The sequence below is a fragment of the Strix uralensis genome, chromosome 3 (assembly GCF_047716275.1).
Source record: "Strix uralensis isolate ZFMK-TIS-50842 chromosome 3, bStrUra1, whole genome shotgun sequence".
Lineage (NCBI taxonomy): Eukaryota > Metazoa > Chordata > Aves > Strigiformes > Strigidae > Strix > Strix uralensis.
In genome coordinates this window covers 52,609,889-52,629,165 of record NC_133974.1, presented here as the reverse complement: position 1 = coordinate 52,629,165, position 19,277 = coordinate 52,609,889, and the positions used below count along the sequence as shown (strand labels likewise).

The 19,277-nt window shown below is 41.3% G+C and overlaps 1 protein-coding gene across 3 annotated transcripts in view; it reads left to right on the top strand.

The window, feature by feature from the left end:
• The first annotated feature begins 3,872 nt into the window (after positions 1-3,872).
• SLC22A16 (solute carrier family 22 member 16) overlaps positions 3,873-19,277 on the top strand; it is a 38,229-nt gene continuing 22,824 nt past the window's right edge. For 2 of the 3 annotated variants that reach the window (XR_012628117.1, XM_074862289.1), the window contains exon 1: positions 3,873-3,992. Coding sequence is in view for 2 of the 3 variants with exons in the window: in XM_074862289.1 (XP_074718390.1) it covers positions 3,943-3,992 (50 nt within the window). In the remaining variant the exon portion in view is untranslated. Of the gene's footprint in view, positions 3,993-4,637; positions 4,721-19,277 lie in introns of those variants that run through there. The other variant, XM_074862290.1, reaches the window with a different exon arrangement.

Here is a 19,277-nt window from a genome sequence, read left to right as displayed (position 1 = left end):
TGCCTTATTTTACTTTCCAGCAGACGAAAGTAACATCTGCATCACTTCCCCACTTTTTGCAAAGACGAGTTTCCCACAAGCTTTTTTCACCACCAGCAATTCAATGGCTGACACACATTTATGCAAGTAAGACCCATTTTAGGTTTCTACTGTGTTTTCATTGATAAATGCACTTGCAATCGTCCTGCAGGTTTTCCCTGGAACGGAACAGGAATTGGTAACTTCAAAACAGGAGGTGAGAGAAGGTTATATTCAAGCTATGTTGTGGTTGCTTTCAGTGAGGTTTTTTTCACTAGTGTGATAAAAACAGACATTAGAGACCTCTCAGGGATGGACAATACCTGCATGTGGAGTGCTGGTGACAGGAGTTAGATCATCTGTGTTTCTTGCTTGACACAGCTGCAGTTCCTGCACGTCCTGTAATATTGCTCTTCATCTGTCGGTTACAAGCCTTATCAAAAGTAGTGGGGAAACAGATGGGCCAGAAGTCGGCTGCATTTAAGAAGTTATTACCTGTGTCTGTGGAAGGGTGTTTGCAACACTACCAGTTATCTGTGGTCCACACCACTTTGGTGTTCAGCGTTCAGCTGTAATTTAAGCTCAGCATGCGTGTATGAATGTATTAGAACCACATCACAGGCATGTTCCTCATACACCTCTCGTATTGTGGTGACACCATAATTTGACTTAAAAAAGGGGAGACCAGGAACAGCCCTTACCAGTAGATGCCAGATTTTTCCTAGTGGGAATGGTAAACTAAAGGAGGTTATTTTGTAAGTCATTTCTTCTCCCATTATGAGTTGTTAAGATCACTTCTTCCTCAAGGACTGTGCAATATTGAATGTCTCTGTGGAACAACAGCTTGCTTGTGAGTGCCAGAAATGAGGTTAAACCTGTAACTGAAGTTTTTTGTGATGTGCCGTTGTATATTACCCTTGCAGGATTAAAAGACCAACATTTAAAACTTCTAGAATACCCTGGAGAGTGTTGTCTGTTGTGAGCTCCCTCAATCTTCCCATCCCAGTGGTTTCCAAAGACGTTATAGGAAAGGAATCACAACCTCCTTTCAGTTTCTTCTGCTAATAAAATCCCTAAAATTCTGAAGTAAGTAGAGTTCGGATGTGGATGTTCTCATCCTGACACATTTTAATTATAGGCATTTTTTATTTCTTCTTTAGATGTTCCCTGTATTTTCCGTAGCACAAGAGTTTATCATGCAGCACAATCCTTTGGAAAGAGAGATGTGTACTGTATGTGAACAGTACTATGACTATTTCTAGGTGACTCTGGTGAAAAACAACTCAGTGAGGAATAATGGTGACTAAAAGCAGAGTTATTATTTCATGTAGCATTGGTGTAACAGGATAAGAGGAAGGCAGGCTTAAAGCATGTTGTACATCTTCTCAGACTTGAAAGAAACAAGGCAAATCTGTGACCACCACACGTTTAAGGGAGCAGACATTGCAGACGTTACATTAATAACCTTTGGCAATGCAGACATGTGGGGGGTTGTTATTAACTTTAATAGGAGTGAGTGCAAATTTCCTTTCTTTACTCTGATATGGGCAGTAAAGTCATGATATTATCAAAGAGACAAGCATAGAGAGAAATGTGTGCAAGAACACCTGTGAGATTCCACAAAGACAAAACTATTTATGGATCTTTTTAGGTTTAGAAAATGGTGCTGAAAGGTATTTATCTATTTATTTCCTGCTTGACTTTTACATCAAAAATAGATCTTCCCTATACCATAATGCTGTTGAAAATTAATGAATTTACTTGTTGTAGGAGGCAAGACACTAAAAACAGGCACATGAGCAGCAATGCAATATTTATCCAGGATGTTTACTATTCGTTGGTGTTTGTTTTTGCAAATAACTATTTAACTAGGGTGGCTCTTTGGAGAAAGAAGCGCTTTGTTGAAGTTACCAGTGCTGCATTCAAGCACATACCATTTCAAACCTGGAAAACATTCTCCAGAAAAAAACCCAGGACGATTAAATTTAATGCTGATATTTATAAGGTAAAACCCAAGCAATTAAAAAATTCTTACCAAAAGCAAACAAATCTGTCCTTAAGACTTACTAATTTACGTATCCTTAAGAAAGTAACTGCAACAAACCCTAGACTTGGTGTTAAAAATGTCCTTTGCAGATGCACAGAGACATATGGGGAGCTTTGTCAAATGTAGTAATGCCTTCAAAACTGTTGGGTGAGGTGAGGGCCATAACAACACACTAGCTGTGAGGAGCAATCCTCTGCTGAGCTTATTATTCAGATTCCTAGTTGTGTAATGTGATATTTGCTCATTTTGCTGGTCTGGTCAGAAGTCACTCAGAGCCAAGGAGCCTGACAAACATCTGCTTTTTCCAGGTCTACACTGGAACAGATTGTCACCCCGAAGCCCCAACATCTGCTCTGCGCAGAGGAACAGTTGTGGCGCTTGCTTGGTGCCAGAGCCTCTTAAAGGCACATTTCCCTGCGAATCGATGCATCCTGACAGCCCGTGTGGTAGCAGAAGTATTTGGGTCAGGTTTTGGAAAGGGACGGTTGACTTCCAGTGGTTTAACAGGGGTTTACCACTCAGCTTTTTCTGTGTTTCCTAAAAAATGAAGTATGCATATAATAAGATTGAATTAACTTGGATTTTCTGGGTTTTTTTCCCGTGTTTTTCAACAGAGCAGCCCAGAAAGAGCTCATGCAATCTGCTGGAAATGTGTCTTTCATCACAGATTCATAAAATAATTTAGGTTGGAAGGAGACTTTGGAGGGCATCTGGCCCATCTCCTCACTTGGAGCAGGAACAACTTTGAATTTGGATCTACCCGGGAAATCATGTGCTCTGGGGAGGAAAAGCCTTAAGAGCTGCCCCTGCAACAGTTTTTTTCTATATCTTGCCTAATTGTCAGAGCCCAGAGCGACTGGGCTGCTCGAGCATATCTGTTCTGACAAAACCCACTGCTACGTTATTTACAAAGGTCTCCTGTCCTAACTGGCTTTGCTAATCCTCAAGCAATCTCAAATTGGTTATCTTGGCCTACTCTGGATAAGACAGAAAAATAAGTCCAAATGTAATTGAGGCTTCATTACACATTGGAATACTAATGACAGTCATGCAGATATGGGACACATTACATATTTTACCTTTATTAAATGATAATACTATTTTACATGGCGTGCTAAAACTTGGGGAAAAAAAACCCAAAACATGTAATATATCCACTTAACAGAGAAGATTATGAAGCTACTAAAAATTACTCTTATTAACATTCAGATAACGTCCTGGGAAAAAAATGTTTATACCCTCCTTTAATTGAAATCGTCCATATGAAATACACTAGAGCCTGGAACACCAGATTATTAATGATTGTCACAGGAGGACTGAAGCACATAATTGCCTCCTTTAATTTAATTTTAATGGAGGAAAAAAAAAAAAGAGACGCTGCCCGACGGGATAGGCAGAGACCCCGCTCCCACTCGGTCTGTGGGAGAGGCGAAGCCGCTCGCCCGGGAAGGAAAGCCCGAAGGCGGTCAGACGGAACGAGAATCCCTCTGCCCCGCGCCCCGCCTGCCCGCTGCCCGCAGGCCCAGCCCGCCCAGCCGCCCCTGCCCGGCGGGCGGTGGTCCCGCTGCCCCACGGCAGGCAGGGCCCCGGCCTTGGCGGCTCCGCCGGGCCCATCCCCGTCGCCGTGGCCACGCGGGGGGCGGTTGGCGGCGGGGCGGTGACCGTTGGGGCGGTGACCGTTATGCGGGCGCCCCGCCCCCAGCCCGCCCGCTGAGGGGCCGCGCGCGCCGTCCTTGCGGCCGGCCGGCGGGCGGGGCGCCGCCCCCCACCGGGGGCCGGACGGGGAACGGGACGGGACGGGACGGGACGGGACGGTGCCTCTTCTCCGCACCACCGGGACAACGGCACCGAGACTCCCGGCTTGCCGCCGCCCCGCCATGGCCCCCAGCTCCGAGCGGCTCTTCGACTCCCTGGGACACTTCGGCAGGTACCGGGGCAGCCCCGTCCCGTCCCCGGTGGGCTGCAGCCCGCCGCCCCGCGCGCTCGCACCGGCGGGCGGGCGGGCACAGGGACTGTCACACCGCACCCACGCAGCGCCGTGCGAGGAGCGGCGGGCGGCCACGCGGGCGGCCGGGAGTCAGAGTTGCGCCCACGGGGACCCGCAGGCACGGGGCGGGGGGGCGAGGCAGGGAGACATACCCGCGCATGGCGCGGCCGCGCGGCGTTGCGTGGGGAGCCAGGCGCGCGCGCGCAGGCGGAGACACGCGCCACACGCGGAGGAGCTGACCCCCGCGCTACGCGCGCGGCAGCCCGGGGTGGAAACTGGCACGGGACGGGCCGGCACGGGCACGTGTGTGCGCCCCCGCGTACCGTCTGCCGCCCACGCGCTGCGAGGCGTGCCTGTGCGCGCACACACCACGCACGCGCAGCGGCGTGGGCGCCGCGTGCCCCCCTGCCCCCGCGGGCTGCCCGCTCGCGCACCTGCAGGCAGCGGGTGCCGTCCTGCCCGCTGCGCCCGCAGCGGCGCGCGGTCGTGTAGGCGCGCTCTGAGGCGCTGACACACACGCGCGCACAGAGCCCCAGCCCCGGGAACAGCCGGGACACGTCGGGGTGATGGCAGGGTACAGGCAGCGCGTGTAGCAGCACTGCGGGACACGCAGACGGGCTGTTTGGGCACAGCTTGTCGTGGGCGATGGACGCCGTGTTTTTATTGAGGTGGGGCTGGTTGCGTGTGATGCGTGGATATGGAGTGTAGGGACATACATTTATCTGTATGGTAAGTGGGGTGATGCGTTGTGGCGAGTTTTCTTCGATGTGGTTTGTGGGTATGATGTGTGTGTGTATGGGCCAGGGTTTGTTAGATGGGATACACAGATGTGGTAAGTGTGTGCGTGTCTGTTTCTGTACTGTGAGTGCAGGGCTGGTGTGTGCTTGTAGGAGGTAATGGAGAAGAACTGTTCGGCAAGGAAATGAAATTTCAGAGGATATGAATTGTAAGATTAAGAGGCACACATCCTCACAATAGGTTCTGCCCTGTACTTTCACAGTGCGCCGATCGACATGGGTTTTGCAGGTGCATACTCCTCGGAGCAGACGTCTGGAATAGAGCCATGTGTCACAACTTGGCTGCAATTTCAGGCTGTTGAATTGCAGCATTGCACTTTCTAGCTCGGTCACCAGTGGGCTAGCCTAACCCACAGGGTTGATCTCCTCTCTGTCAGGGGCAGGTAGAAGCGGCATTTTGAACAAAGCCTGGGAGCTCCTGTTAATGGTAGAAGTGCATACCTGAACTCTGCAGCAGAATTGGCTCTTAATATCATGTACAAGCAGTAGTGGTGGGTATCAATAGTCTCTGCAGATGGTTAGGATGGAAAGACTTTTTCTTTGCTTAACTGGTACCTATGCTTAAATTACATGTTTGGCTAGATTGTGACTTAAATGCCTATCTGTGTGAACAGTATCTCATTCATTATCAGTTCTGGGTCAGCAACAAAAATACCTTGTTATAGAATCATAGAATAGTTTGGGGTGGAAGGAACCTTTAAAGGTCATCTAGTTCAACCCTTCTGCAGTGTGCAGGGAGAAGTAGGAGAGACTTGTTCTGTGTGAACTAGGAGAGAAATCCTAGCAATGAGTTTATTTTGCTGTTGCTCTTCTGTCTTGCATGCTCTTTGCAGAAAGCAGGCACGTGACACTGAAACAATACAAAAGTAGTTATTCCTAACTACCAAAGTAGTTTTCCTGCTTGAAAATATTTATTAATACTTTAGATAAAGTTTTCACAACTACTTCTTGCAGTTAAAGGGAGAACAATTCTACAATGATAACCTCACATCTAGGGGCCAGATTATTTGAGATGCAGTTCAACAGGGGTTGCTTAAACCTAGGTTTAAGACCTTTGAGATGAACTGCAGGCTACAAAAATTTGCAGTCATGTTAGACTCATGGCTGTTTGAGATTTCAAAGACACATCCTAAAAGTAAGTATAATAGTAGTTTATGGTGGATATACCTATTTAAAAAGTGTAAAAAGCTCTTTTTAATCCCTTGATGCTGCTAGATAAATGATCATACTTTGTTTAAAAAGTTGTTCTTAACTGTAGCTATGAAGTTAGTTCTGATTAGTTTGTATTTATGCATCATCATGGCACTGACAGATAATCGACCATTTCTTCAGTCCAGGCAATACTTATAAGGCCCACATAACCTGTGCACTACATATAGATTCTGTAGATTTGCCACAGTCAGATTCTGAGCAATCCAAGCGTGACTGTTAGTATTTTGAGACTGTTTTGATTTTCTTAAAATCTGACAGATGCAGTAAAGAATGGCCAGCTGTTTATGTGTATATAAATATATACATGGAGAGAGTATGTATGCATTATATAGGTATGTAATATATATCATATATGTAACTGTATAAAAATTATTCATATACAGATAATATATAAACCTTTCACTTTGATTAAGATTGTGAATTTTGCAGAACTGACATTCACATGGATTCTGACTATTTTGCTTTCCATTCAGACTCTCCTTCTGAAGTCTCAGTGATGCTATAGTTCTTACTGGAGTCCTGAGACATGCATGAACAACCATAAAAATGTAACGGCTTCTGTATCCTTTGCCATTAAAGGAAGACTTTAATGCCTGTCTTTGGATTTGGGCATGGGTAGCATCTGTGGCCTATAATTTCAAGAAGGTTGTTTTAAACACTGTTCTTGAGTCTGTCTCTGGAGCATGAGATCATCACTGCTCGCTGTTGCAGAGGTGAATGACAAAAATAGTCCTGTCTGCCTCAAATGGCCTCATCTCTAATGAGCTGCCAGACCTTAAGGCTCCCAATTTACCTGCACTGAACTGCACTCTTCTTCTCCCATGCAGCAGTTGCTGCCAGGCTGTGCCTATGGGCTCTCCCTCTCTGCCCCTGCCCCTTCCCCAGCCCCTTTCTGCCCACCCACTCCAGCTGCAAAAACCCACTCAGGGGCCCATCAGGTATTGAGGATATAGTCAGCTACTTGCCATCACTGGAAGTGACTGTGGTCAGTCATTTCCCCTGTACTGGGAAAGGGGAAACACAACTAATGGGCATAAAGTTGGTAGCAGAGTGGGTGCATGGTGGGGAGGTGTGCCTTAGGACCTGGCTGGCTGGCTCACACTGCCCCCACATCTAGTTCCCAGGTAAACTAAAGGTCTTTTAATAACTTTAGTGACTTTATTCTACCAGCAGGACACAGAATTTACTTATCTGGCTGCTGGTGAGGAACAGGCTATGTATTTTGCAGCTCTGATGTACACCATGACAGAGTGCTGAATGGAGAGATGATCTAATCAGGAATAGCTGCCTAGAGAGAAATCTGGTAAGGTACCTCTTATCCTAAGTGTGGATGGGAGTAAGGATTTGATTTCCTAGCTGGAACGTCTGGTAGCTATGAGATGCAACTTACATGGTACGTAGAGTTTTCCGTGTGATTTACAGTTTTCAAATCTTGGCTTATACTTTAGCTAAAAGCAGGTGGTGAAAATTGTCAGGGAAAGAGGGGAGGATTGGGTGTCACTGACACTATTTACAGGCTTTGTGATGAAGTATTTCCAGAATCTTTTAAAAGATTGACTTTTCTTTTAAAGTAGTCTGTCTTTTACAAAGTTGAGTAAGTTATCCAGATTTTCAAGTGCTGGTTTTATAAATTATGTATTTTAATAGCAGTTAGACTATCTAATAAATTAACAATGACTGCTCTTTACTGAAATGTTTGTGTATCTATTCAGTTTTTAACATCTTTACATTGTTGTCTTATCTGAACTTGTTGCCTGGTCAGTGGAGTTGCTACAGTTTGGATTTTAGAGGCAACCAATACAAGGATTAGCGATGGCTGCTGTGAGGAGGAGAGAAGCAGGACAGGCTGCCTTTGGATAGGATGCTATATGTTGCAGTCAAACATGGAGTTTAGTAGAGGTTAATCCATTTACCAACAGTTTCAACATTTTCTGTTAATTTCCCTGGAACTTTTCTAGTGTTCCTAAATATACCAGAGACTATGCTTAGCTCATAAAAAACCTGGTTTGACTTTTGTAGAGATTCTTTTAATGGACTTGAACAACGCAGACCCTGCTGGTCAGTGCCATAGTAGCAATATTTGAACACTCAGTGCTAACGCCATTTCTCTTGTCCCTACTTTGTAGGGCTCTTGCTTCACTTCTAAAGTCCTGTACCAAAAGGTCTATCTTCTTTTCACATCTCAGAACTTTTCCAGGCTCCTATTTTCATGCTGATGCGCTTATCCTCTCTCTTGTTTCATAGCTCACAGCTCTTGTGATCAGATTACGTCTTCTGCAAATTGTGGTGTGTACATGTTACTTCCAGGAATTCTTGGGTTTGTATCAAATAACAGAGTCCCAAGTATCTCAAAGATCATGCTCACCACTTCTTTTCACAAAAAGAAATTAAGAATACTTCCAAGCAATGATTTTTCAAATCCAAATATTTTACAGATGTCTGGAAATGTTCTTCCCCAGCAAAAATACATTTTTCAAGTGGAGAAGTGTACTTGCTGGACATGCAAAGAAATTGGTTTTCCTTTTCCAAGTTAGCATGGAGAAACAAGCAATCATATTCAGCATTTGAACAGAAGATTAGCTTTAACTTAGAAAATGGAAACATTACAAGCTTTTTCTGAAACGCTGATACATTTGGAGTTTAGTACATCCTCTACAAAATTAATATTTTTAAGCAATATAATGTGAATTTCTCTTTAAGCTTTGAGTAGTTCCCTGAAGATGAACAAAATACTGTGGTCTGGAGATTGCTTTCCAAAAAACATTTTTCCCCCCATATTCAGACTGCTTTATACAGTGGAAAAGTTTGTCACAACATATCTGTCATTCAGTTTTCAAAATGTGTCAGTGGACAGCTGTTTGTGTTTACTGGAATGTGCCAGACATAAGAATCTCAAATCTAAGTCTTCCTTTGGCTCCTAGTCAGGGGTGGTGTTTGACAGAAATGCTTGATAAATGTTCTTCAGCTTTATAACTATGCTATATTATAACATCTGAATCAGCCTGTGCTCATCTCAGATGTCCATCGGATAAAATAAGTGGACTTGGCTGCATTTCATTTTCTTCCCTTTTTTTTTGGGGGGGGGGGGGAGGTGTGTCCGGATATTTTGCAGAGTACTTGATCCTGTTGGTTGAATGGCGTCATAATAGCCTTGGAGAAGCGAGACAAGCCATGTGTTTTCACAGAGCAGACTCTAACAGCTTAAACAAAGATCTTATTATCTATGCCTGACTAGGCAAAAGTAGAAATACTCTCAAGACTCAAAATTGGATACTGGCAAGTGCTCCTGGATAATGGTGACAACGCACTAGCAGTGTGGTCTACAAGAGGTACTGACGTATTTGCTGGGATCCAGCTCATATCGGAGGCAGTCCAGCACAGAATCTGCACAGACAAAAGTGTACTGCATCAGAATGTGCTGGCAACCTCACCCTGCCTGTTTCTGGATTGAAAAACTAGATAATAATAGAAGTAGATTAAAAAGTAGATTACAATAACAGAAAAATAACTAAATAAAAGCAGGATGAAATTGTACTTATACTGTCCATTACTTCTCTAAGGCTAAAACCTGCAATACAAGAAACACTCAAACTTAAAGCTAGTAAATCAATTACAATTTGTAAACCAGCTGCTGAGATTCAGACTGTACCTCTGAAATGTTGGCAACCCCCCAGGGTGGCTTCTAGACAAAGTTGTAGCATGGACATGGTTATGACAGCATGAGGCAATTGTCACATACATCAAGGAGCTGGTGGTCAGCTGTTTCATCCCAAAATATTATGGTATGAACGAAAATGAAATATATATGGCACTGCACAGTGTGTTCCCTGTAATACAATGCCTGGGACTGGGATATCACTCCTATAAAAGCTCTGTCAATAATTTTCTCATAATAGTCATGATTTTCAGCAGTACTAAGATATCTCAAAGTTGGAAGGAAATGTTTTCTAAAAGGGCTTACTCATGGAAAGTTGGAGCAGTTTATTGCAGGAAGTAAAACCATACAAGTAGGAAACAACGTTAAATTTAGAAAATTTTTCTAAGGCCCCGGAAGTCTTCAGCACATGCTATGAAAATTTGAGTGCTACCATTTTGCTATACACAACAAGAATGGAACTGAGATACATGGTTTGAGGCATGAAGCTATCCCAGCTGAGCAAGAACATGAGATTCTCAACTTCTCAGAAATATGGAAAAAATAGCAAGACAGAGAAAATTTCAACTGAGGTAGCTATGTCTCAGTTGCAAGGCCAAGACTGGAAAAAGTGTGATGACAAACTGTACAAGACAGAGATTTACAATTGCTAATAATGATGGTTGATCTGTCAGATTGTCCATATACTTGGAGAGAAATCTCAGCTGTCTTTGAAAAATACTGAAATTACCTAGAGAGCTAATGTATACCTTAATGTCATATATTGACAGCTCACTCAGAGCAGATGTTCTCTGAAAATCACACACAATGAAAATGTGGTTTGAGGAATCTAGAAGTGCCATCCATTGGATCACAGACTGAACCCTTTTCTCAAGAAAATGTTTTCGTTAAGAGGTGAAGTTGGGTTTCCTCTTTCTATTATTTGGAGGCATTACTATTAGGTAGCAGCATCAGAGGTGCAGCCTCAGCAGTGGTGCTTAGGCAAGAATACAGGACAAGCCCTGGAGAATAGATGGAAAAGGCTGATAAGGCAGCAGGAAGTAGAAAAGAAGTGCAGAGAAGGTGCTTCAAAGAACTGGGAATAAATTGCTGCTCTATAAAGAGCAATCAGCACCACAGTTTGGATGGAGCTCAGTGCCATTTAAATGTGTTGTATCCATGATGGCCTGGACTTTTCCAGCCATATTGAGACGTCTCTGAGTTGTGAAAGAGATTTGGAAGGATCTAAGTTCTTACCTGATACATCTGTATAAGCCTATGCTGGTTGTGTGGGGAAATCAGATCTCCAAATCAAGGCGCTAGTGAGCTCATCTCACTGTACAGGCCTATAGTATAAACTTCAGACATCTGCATTAGTCACCTTGTCAGGGGGGAGAATTAGACCCTTTAAGGGCATGATCCATCTGTTTTATTTTCAATGAGTGGTTTAGGACAAGATAAATGGTGCACCTAGATTTGTCTGTGGTTCCTCACTGAGTGAAAAGGGGGTCTAGAGAATTAGTACAGATGTGTCTGGATTGCGTACTGTATACAGTATATTGCATCCAAGTGTACAGTATACATGCAGATTCTTTACTTTCAACCTGAATTAACTATCTAAGGCTTAACTAGAAGGTTGGGGTGTGGGAAATGCTTCTGGCAGGACACTTTCACAGCATTAGCCAGCATCTCAGGACAACATGCAGCAGATAATCAAGATCCTTGCATCACTCTGCTGTCAGGCATCAGAAAAACTGTCACACATGCAACAATACTACTGTTAAAATGCTTGCTACATTGTTGGTTTTCCATCAGCAAGCCTTGCTGTCAGTTCTTTGAATACAGGTAATTCCAGGAAAGATTGATTTAGGTGAACTGTTAAATCGAGAGCATTTAGAGTAGAGAAATAAGATGAAGACTGTTCTGAAAACATGGAAATCCCAAAGCTATAGAAAGTGAGGGAATAAAACCTGCAACTGACTTTCTGAGAAGAAAAAAGGAAGATTAATGCAATCATTTAGAACTTAGGAAGTAGGCAAAAATACATTTTTTTAGCCTTTAAATTGCAGACACAGATCTTTGTGTCCTTTATGAAAAATTAGAAAATATTGCTAATAATACTAATGTAGCCCTTCTTCTATAAATAAATATTACCATATCTATGTTGTAATATTTCATTTGGTGGATGACTGACTAGTGCTAGAAAGAAAGTCAGATAGAAAAGGAGAAAAATAAGTAATAATAGATAAGCAATATCCCAAAGCGTTCTCCGACACAAAGCCATTGGATATATGGTGAAATTACACTGAGACCACATTTCATTTAAATAATTTATATTCATGGCTCATATTCCTGAACAAATTACTGGCTGGATTTTTTTTCTGCATCTTTGAGACTGGTGTAGGTCAGCAGATCTGGGAAATACCATAAACTTTTTACAGCTCTACCCTTCTAAGAGAGGCAATTCGTGTTAGTCCCAGGGTCAGAGCAACTGGGACCTCATCTCATTAACATTTGTATTTTAGGCTCTTCAGAGAACTGTCATCCTTTGTAGATCAGCATAGCCAAGCTGAGTTCTGTCTCACTTATCCATTGAGAATAGAGGGGACAGTTGGTACAATAGATTTATGTAGAAGAATCCTGGTAAGTCTGAGCAGAATCCAGCTTCTTTATTGGATTCTTATGGAGAATGGGACTAGTATATTGCTTATAAGTATTTATGTAAGGTTAGAAAATAGCATTATTCCAGATCATTCCCTTGTGTGAGCTACCGTAAGAGAAAGACTCAAGGAAAGAGCCTGATAGTGTTGTGGAAGTATAAGCAGGTAAAAGAGCATTACAGAATATAAGAGGTCAAAGTGCATTCTTAGCCTTGGAAACAGTCAAGATTGGATAACAATCTGTTATCTGCATTTCTTTGTTTTTAATTTAAATTACTACTAATTTTAACAGTTCAAAGAGAAAGGTAGTAGAATCATCTTCCTTGAATGACAGGAAATGAAAAGGTTGCTTTCAATTAAGAAGTCCAGAACAATGTAGAATAACTCATTCTGTTGGTCATGGAAGAGATAAATGACCAATAAAACTAATGAAAATATCTTCTCTTTGGAGAGATCAATAATGCTGTTAAGATTTTGACTAATCTTTTTTAGAAAGGTTGTAGAAAAGCTCTTTGTCTAGTTAAAACTAATCAAAGGCAGTCTGTCAAATACGCAAGATCTATTTAATCAACTTTCAGCATTTCATACGATTTTATATACTCTGCAATGCGTAAATCTCTCAGAGGAGAGAAAACAGAAATACTTTTCTTGTCCTGTGAAGGCACAGGCTAGCCAAACCAATATCCAGGACTGAAACTGGAAGGGGATGTAAGTAAACAAAAATTGGACAGAAGTTTGTGACCAGGCTGCTAATCAAAACAAACCAAACTGAAAAGCTCTCCAGTGGGAATGAATCATTTAATAAGGTCTTATTACGGGGCAAATTCCCATGACCATTTGGGGAGAAGGGGTTGAGGACTTCTAGGCGAAGAGAAGGTTACACATTTGCTGTGAAGAGAAACAGTTTGGAGGGAAGGTGAGCTGCAAACCTGCAAAAGAAGCTGAAAGTCCTCTTGCGCTCAGTTAACCTTCGTTTATGTGGGTTTAGAGATAACCTGCCTTGCCTTGGAGAAGATAGCTTGTCAGGGATACTAACCTGGCGAGCAGGAACATGGGTGGGACAGACTGGCTGACCTTGCAAGAACCTCTGAACAGCCCTTGCAAGAGCTGATGAACTATTGGTGGACTCCTGAAAAGAGAAGAGGAAGGGAGCTATGTCTTACTCCTCTTTGGTGACCTAACTGAGCTTTGACAAAGTCTGTAGAAGATACAAGCTACTCTGTTACACAAAGAGAGAAAAGCTGTTGGTGTGGAGGCTATTTTCCTTTTGAATGTAGAATATAGCTGCTAAATATGGATGTACTTAAACCATTCATACATAAGCAAAACCAAGTTTAATAGAAGACAATGCTTCGGCCATACCACACTGTGCATTAAATCAAATCCCTTTCTTCAAGTTGTAGAACTGTAGATTTACAAGAGTAGATTTCCATATGGGTAGAATTGCAACTTGCTGTATTCTCTTTGGCAGCAAAGAATCTCTGGCTGAAGCCAAGTTGCCTTTTCTAAAGTGATGCCTTAATTTACATGTTGACTTTGTCCCAAATTTTAGAAGACTATCTGGGACTTAATTCCCTAAACGTAACATCTTGTTAAATGATTGATGCGGGTTTTTTTCAGTGAAATATTCCTAAAAATCTAATAAAACAGAGGTGTCTGCTCTAGCTTTTTTCTTTTGCTCTTGATGAAGAGTCACTGTGGTGAAAGTCAGAATTAACAAAAGAACATTGTAAGAGTTGCAAATGGAGCCTGGGAGAGTAAAACGACCCATTATCCAGGTGATACAATACTTTATGTAACCCACAGAAATAGACCAAATCATCTTAATCATATTCTACGCTGCAAAAGCAATGCTATGGATAAAATTATTGCTTATATTAAGGAAGAAAGAAATGATGGAGCAACACAAAATTCCATGCCATTTCTGTCAAATATTTACAGAAATGGTTTAAACATAATTTGATCCACAGAGCTAATATTCCTTATTATTTCTAACTGTGAAAATTCAGAAGATACTACTATGTGCAGGAATAGTTACAAAAGTCCGCTAGGAAAGTGTTGTCCAGTATTCTTAAATTAATTATGCAGATTTTTTACTTGTTTTACCTTTTCCCATGAGGACTTTCAAAAACCTGTAAGAATGAGAAATTTTACAATCATTTTCCAAGCAGGGAGGAATTACGTTTCCAATATAGAAATTTAAAGCCTTGGGAAGTATGCTTAACAATTAATACGGCATGGCTTGAAGAGAATTTATGTAGAATTCAGACTAAAAATAAGCTGTCTGCATCCAAATCTTCGTAGGTGTTACTATGAATAGGAAACAAAAACCAAAATAGTTCATAAACAGCAAAATTTAATTATGACAACAGTAAGGCTTAATTATGTTGCAAAATAGTCTTTGAAGAATAGATTGCTGGTTGCTTCAGAATGGACAGTTTTTACCACTGTGAAGTAGGTATTCAATCCATGTGTTTGTACCTTCAGCTATACCAGGTTCAGTTTTGCAATAGAAATACGTAAATAGAATAACAAAGAAGTAAGAACATAATTCATATGAAAACCAGTTAGTTTTATTTCAGGATTATAGACAGAAAAAAAAATAGATAAAATAAATGTAAACTTCCAGAGTTTGAACAAAGTTAGTACAATGTGCCATCAAGTAAACTGCAGAAAAGATCTGATTTCCTAAATGGGAAGGGAAGAATGAAATGTAACAGTTCATACATGAAGTACTGCCTGTGTCTATAATTAGACGGTGTCTCAATAAAAACATTTAAATTCTATTAGACACTTTACAGATTATGATGTGAAATTATTTGCTTACATAAGATGATGGAAACGCTACAGCATGGTGAGGAATTAAATACCTAATTTGTATTTGTCCCCAAAAAAAGAGGCTGACCAAAAGAATAGTGTTACCAAAGATACTGGAATTGAGTTTTCCCTGTGAGAAATAATGTTAGTAATATATCATGCAGACAGAGTGGATGCTAATTTTCTAAATGGTAGATATTTACAAAAATGCTGTTCCTGAAATGGAAACATCCAATTATAGAGCCTGAAGTGTTACTACAGTTCAAGCGTAACCACTTTGCTGTGTTTAGCACCAATCCAAATAATTCCAAAACAAACCTAAATAACTTAAAAAACTGCATGATCGTGTTCTTTTTTAGTTAAATTACCTGGTATAGGCCCTTGACACACCTAAAGCAGAAAGGTCAAGTGGATAACTAGAATGAAATAGATTGACTCCAGCTTTGCCATTGGAAGGTGTTGGAATTGCTGTTGCAATTGCAGTCCATTCCTGCTTGCCAGCCTTGTTCCCACTGGGATTGCTGCTCCACTGGTAACTGCTGTAGCCCCACTTGGCAGGCCATGACCTCAAGTTCAAGGACTGCTTTACTCTTACCTATATGGGTGCACATGTACCAGAATTACAGACATTTATTTCATACTTATTTTGATAATCAAAAAGAAGGCTGACCAGAAGAAGGTTAGAAATTAATGTGCACCATTTAATGTTTGACCATTGTTTTCAGTGATAGTTTTAAATATCCACTTTTTTCTCCATTTTATTGCTTTATTTCTACTAGTTGTAAGATAGATACTATAAATATGTGAAGGAGAAAAACTGCAGTTTTCACAGCAAGCAAGATGTTTGGTTGATGTCTGTTACACAGGCAGGCAGCTATTGTAGATCTCTCCCTTCACTAGATAATCTATCTGTAGAAGAATCTCTCCATGTCAGGTTACTTAGCATTTATTTTCCTTTCACCTAGGGAGCCTGGATTATGGTACAAGAGTTGTGCTAACCTCTAATGTTGCCAAACTGTTCCAAATCCATTGGTGACTTCTCAGGAATCCCTTGTAGTTCACTTATGCAGGAAAGCTAGTGGATACAGCCCCAGCAATTAAAAGGTAACCGCTCCCAGTGATGTGTTCCCCCTCAGCCAGAAGTTACTTTCACAGTAAAGTCAAGAGGGAACAGGTGTTTGTGGCTTGGTTGCCTGAAGTGCAAATCCAGAACCTTTGTGGCTAGTCCAGTTCCGCTGTCAGTTGAACCAAAAGGTTGGGCGTTGCACTGAAGTGGCTGGGCTGTGATCACACCGTCTGTCTGGCTAGGTTTCCCCTGGAGAAAGTAACCTTGGCAGAGGGCAGCAAGAAATATCGGGGCATCTTTAATGGCAGCTGTACGCAGATGAAAGCTATGCTACTAAACTGTTGAAACCCAGCAATATTTATCAACTGGATTATTTTGTCACAAGTGATGACAGAAACCTAACGTGCCTGATTTAGATAGTCAAAAACAAAGAACTGTTCCATTAATTGAAAGAAAAAAAAGTATTTTAAAAGTATGGCCCTTAAATTCTTGATTTTTACATTGATGTGACTGTCTTCATCTAAGCTGTTATACCAAATGTGCAGTAGTGAGCAGCTGATGTTTTTTTCTTGACTCCGGTGAACAAATGCTGGGCTTGTCTCAATCAAAGGGAAACATACGAAAGTTTAATGGGATAGAAGTGTTGCAATTCTTCAGAGAATCCATTTTAAATGATTGTAAGAATGATTTGGTAAGTGTCTGCTGTTTGGTGACTGCATGTTGATGCACACATTGTCGCCAGTGATGATATATAATTCCTGGGGCCTTCCTGATCCCTACAGGCTTTCTTATTCCTGTTGCATCTGTGCTATTGGCATGTTTAAACTGGGTAACCAACACAGTGTGTTCTACCTCTGAAAGCAAATTCTGGAAATAACCATCTTGCTGATGTGGGATGAGACCCAGTGTTAGCATGGTTTAAACTGCTTTTAGGAGGGAAGTTTACTCTTGACACTGTAAGTCAAATAAGGCCGTGTCTGTTGTATATTTAAGGCTGCTTCCAAATCTGCATCTCTGCACCATAGCAAAAATATTGCTCCTGCATCTCATTCAGCTCCTTTCCTCTCAAAAACGGTATGTGTATGTCTAAGTGCATCACAGCTTTTTGGCTTAGAGTGGAAAGAATGCTGAATGGCTTTTCTCACTTTAAAAAAACCCAGGATGGAATACAGAGGTGGAAGTGGTTACTGAACATAAATTCTTTCAGAAATAGTAAATATCTGGAAATTTCTTTCCACTGAAGCCATCCTGTTGAGTGTACACTGCACAACAAAAGCATACTGTGTTTTCTGACTAAGCAGTTTGCTAACAAGGTGGTTGAAAAGACAAACAGTAGTAAAAATAGTTCTTGTAAAACCTGTGGAATAGTACAAATCTTTTGCTAATCACAGAACAGCCTTGTGACTCTGTCCTACACTAAAAGGATTTCTAAATGTTTATATTAGCTTTTGATGAGTATCTAGTAACTCCCCCTCTCCTCTCTTTGATGAACAGACAAGGAAACAAATATTATCAGAAATATATTGTACTTAACATAAAATTAGTGTCTAACAACAAGTTTTGTCCCTGCTATATGCTGCAATAACTGACAATGGTAAAAGTACTCTGAGGCTGGGGATTTTTTTCTCTAACGTATGCAGCAATGTCCACTTAAGATATTTTTGTGTGCCAGATGTACCACCCTTCAGATAGACTGGTGCAGATTATTTGCATGGCTGCAATGTAAATTGGATCAAGCAACTAATCTGGCTTGGTTTATTTTTTTTAATCATCATCTGTTTTGTTTTGACTTTTTTTTTTCAAGTTAGATCAGTTTCCCAGATAAAATTCACAGCCGGTCCACATAAAAAGTACCACTGCAACTGAGGGTAGAGTGCACTGTGTCTCACGGGATGAATAAACAGTGGGAAAGGAGAAGAGAGGAAGTATCTTACAGTGACAGTGCCACAGAGATGTTGTGTCATTAGACTACAGCCAGAGCGACAGTGGTCTGAGATCTAGTTCATTATCTTTATGGAAGAATATTTCTTCAATTCAGGTATTGACATTATGATATTACCAGTTGCTTTTCTTAATGATGAGATCTTAAAATTTATGCAGAGGAGGTAGAAAATGTGAAAGTCTTTTTTACTGTAAGCTGTAAACTGAAAAAAAAGAATAACTGGGGAGAAATTTCATAGAAATATTTTAAGAAAGGCTGGAACATTTTCATGTTGTGTCTTGCTCAAGCTTTTGTGAAGACAGTTATGCTCATTTGACTTCTGGCATTCATTAAGCGTCTCTATACTGGAGCAGTAACCTACAAAGTCTTCTTGACTCCTATGTTTGACACTCCTGGCAAGAGTGACAAAATGTACTTGCCAAATAATTATCTCCCATGGCAAATCACTGAAGAGATGGAAAAACACCGAGAGAGATTATCATACCTTTTAGGACAGTCATCATGTTCACAGATCTTAAAAAATGCAAAAAGTGTAGTTTTTAAAAAGAAATCTGTAAAATAGGTTATTGGAAACAACTGTTTGCAACAATATATATGCTATGTAATCTGATGTGCGTATGTGAAGATAACTGGCATATAAAATACCCTTGCCAAAAACTGCCAGTTCTGAAATCACTCCAGGAAAATAGATCACAGACTTTGCTGTCTTTTGGAATATCAAGAGTATTTATTGCTACTGCAATGGTATTTTCTTACCGTTTCTTTGCATGAGCAGCAGTATTTCTTTATTCAGGGAACTTGAACTTTTAAAATGGAGTTTGGTGAGGTTACTGAAAGGATTATCTTACATGTTTGCCTGCAATAGAGAGATTTAAGCTCAGTAATAAAGGACTCTCTTATCAGTCCAGTGTTCTTAAGAATTTGGGAAAAAAGTTAATAATTTACAGTAGGTAGCAAGGACAGCATACACTTTAACCTGTGCCTCAGGGTCAGTGAAGTGTATGACCTGTGTACGTTCTGCTGTGACCTCCTGCCCCAGCCCAGCCTGCAGCAGGGGCTGCTCCAGGCCCCCTGAGCGGTAGCAGCTGTGCTCCCCC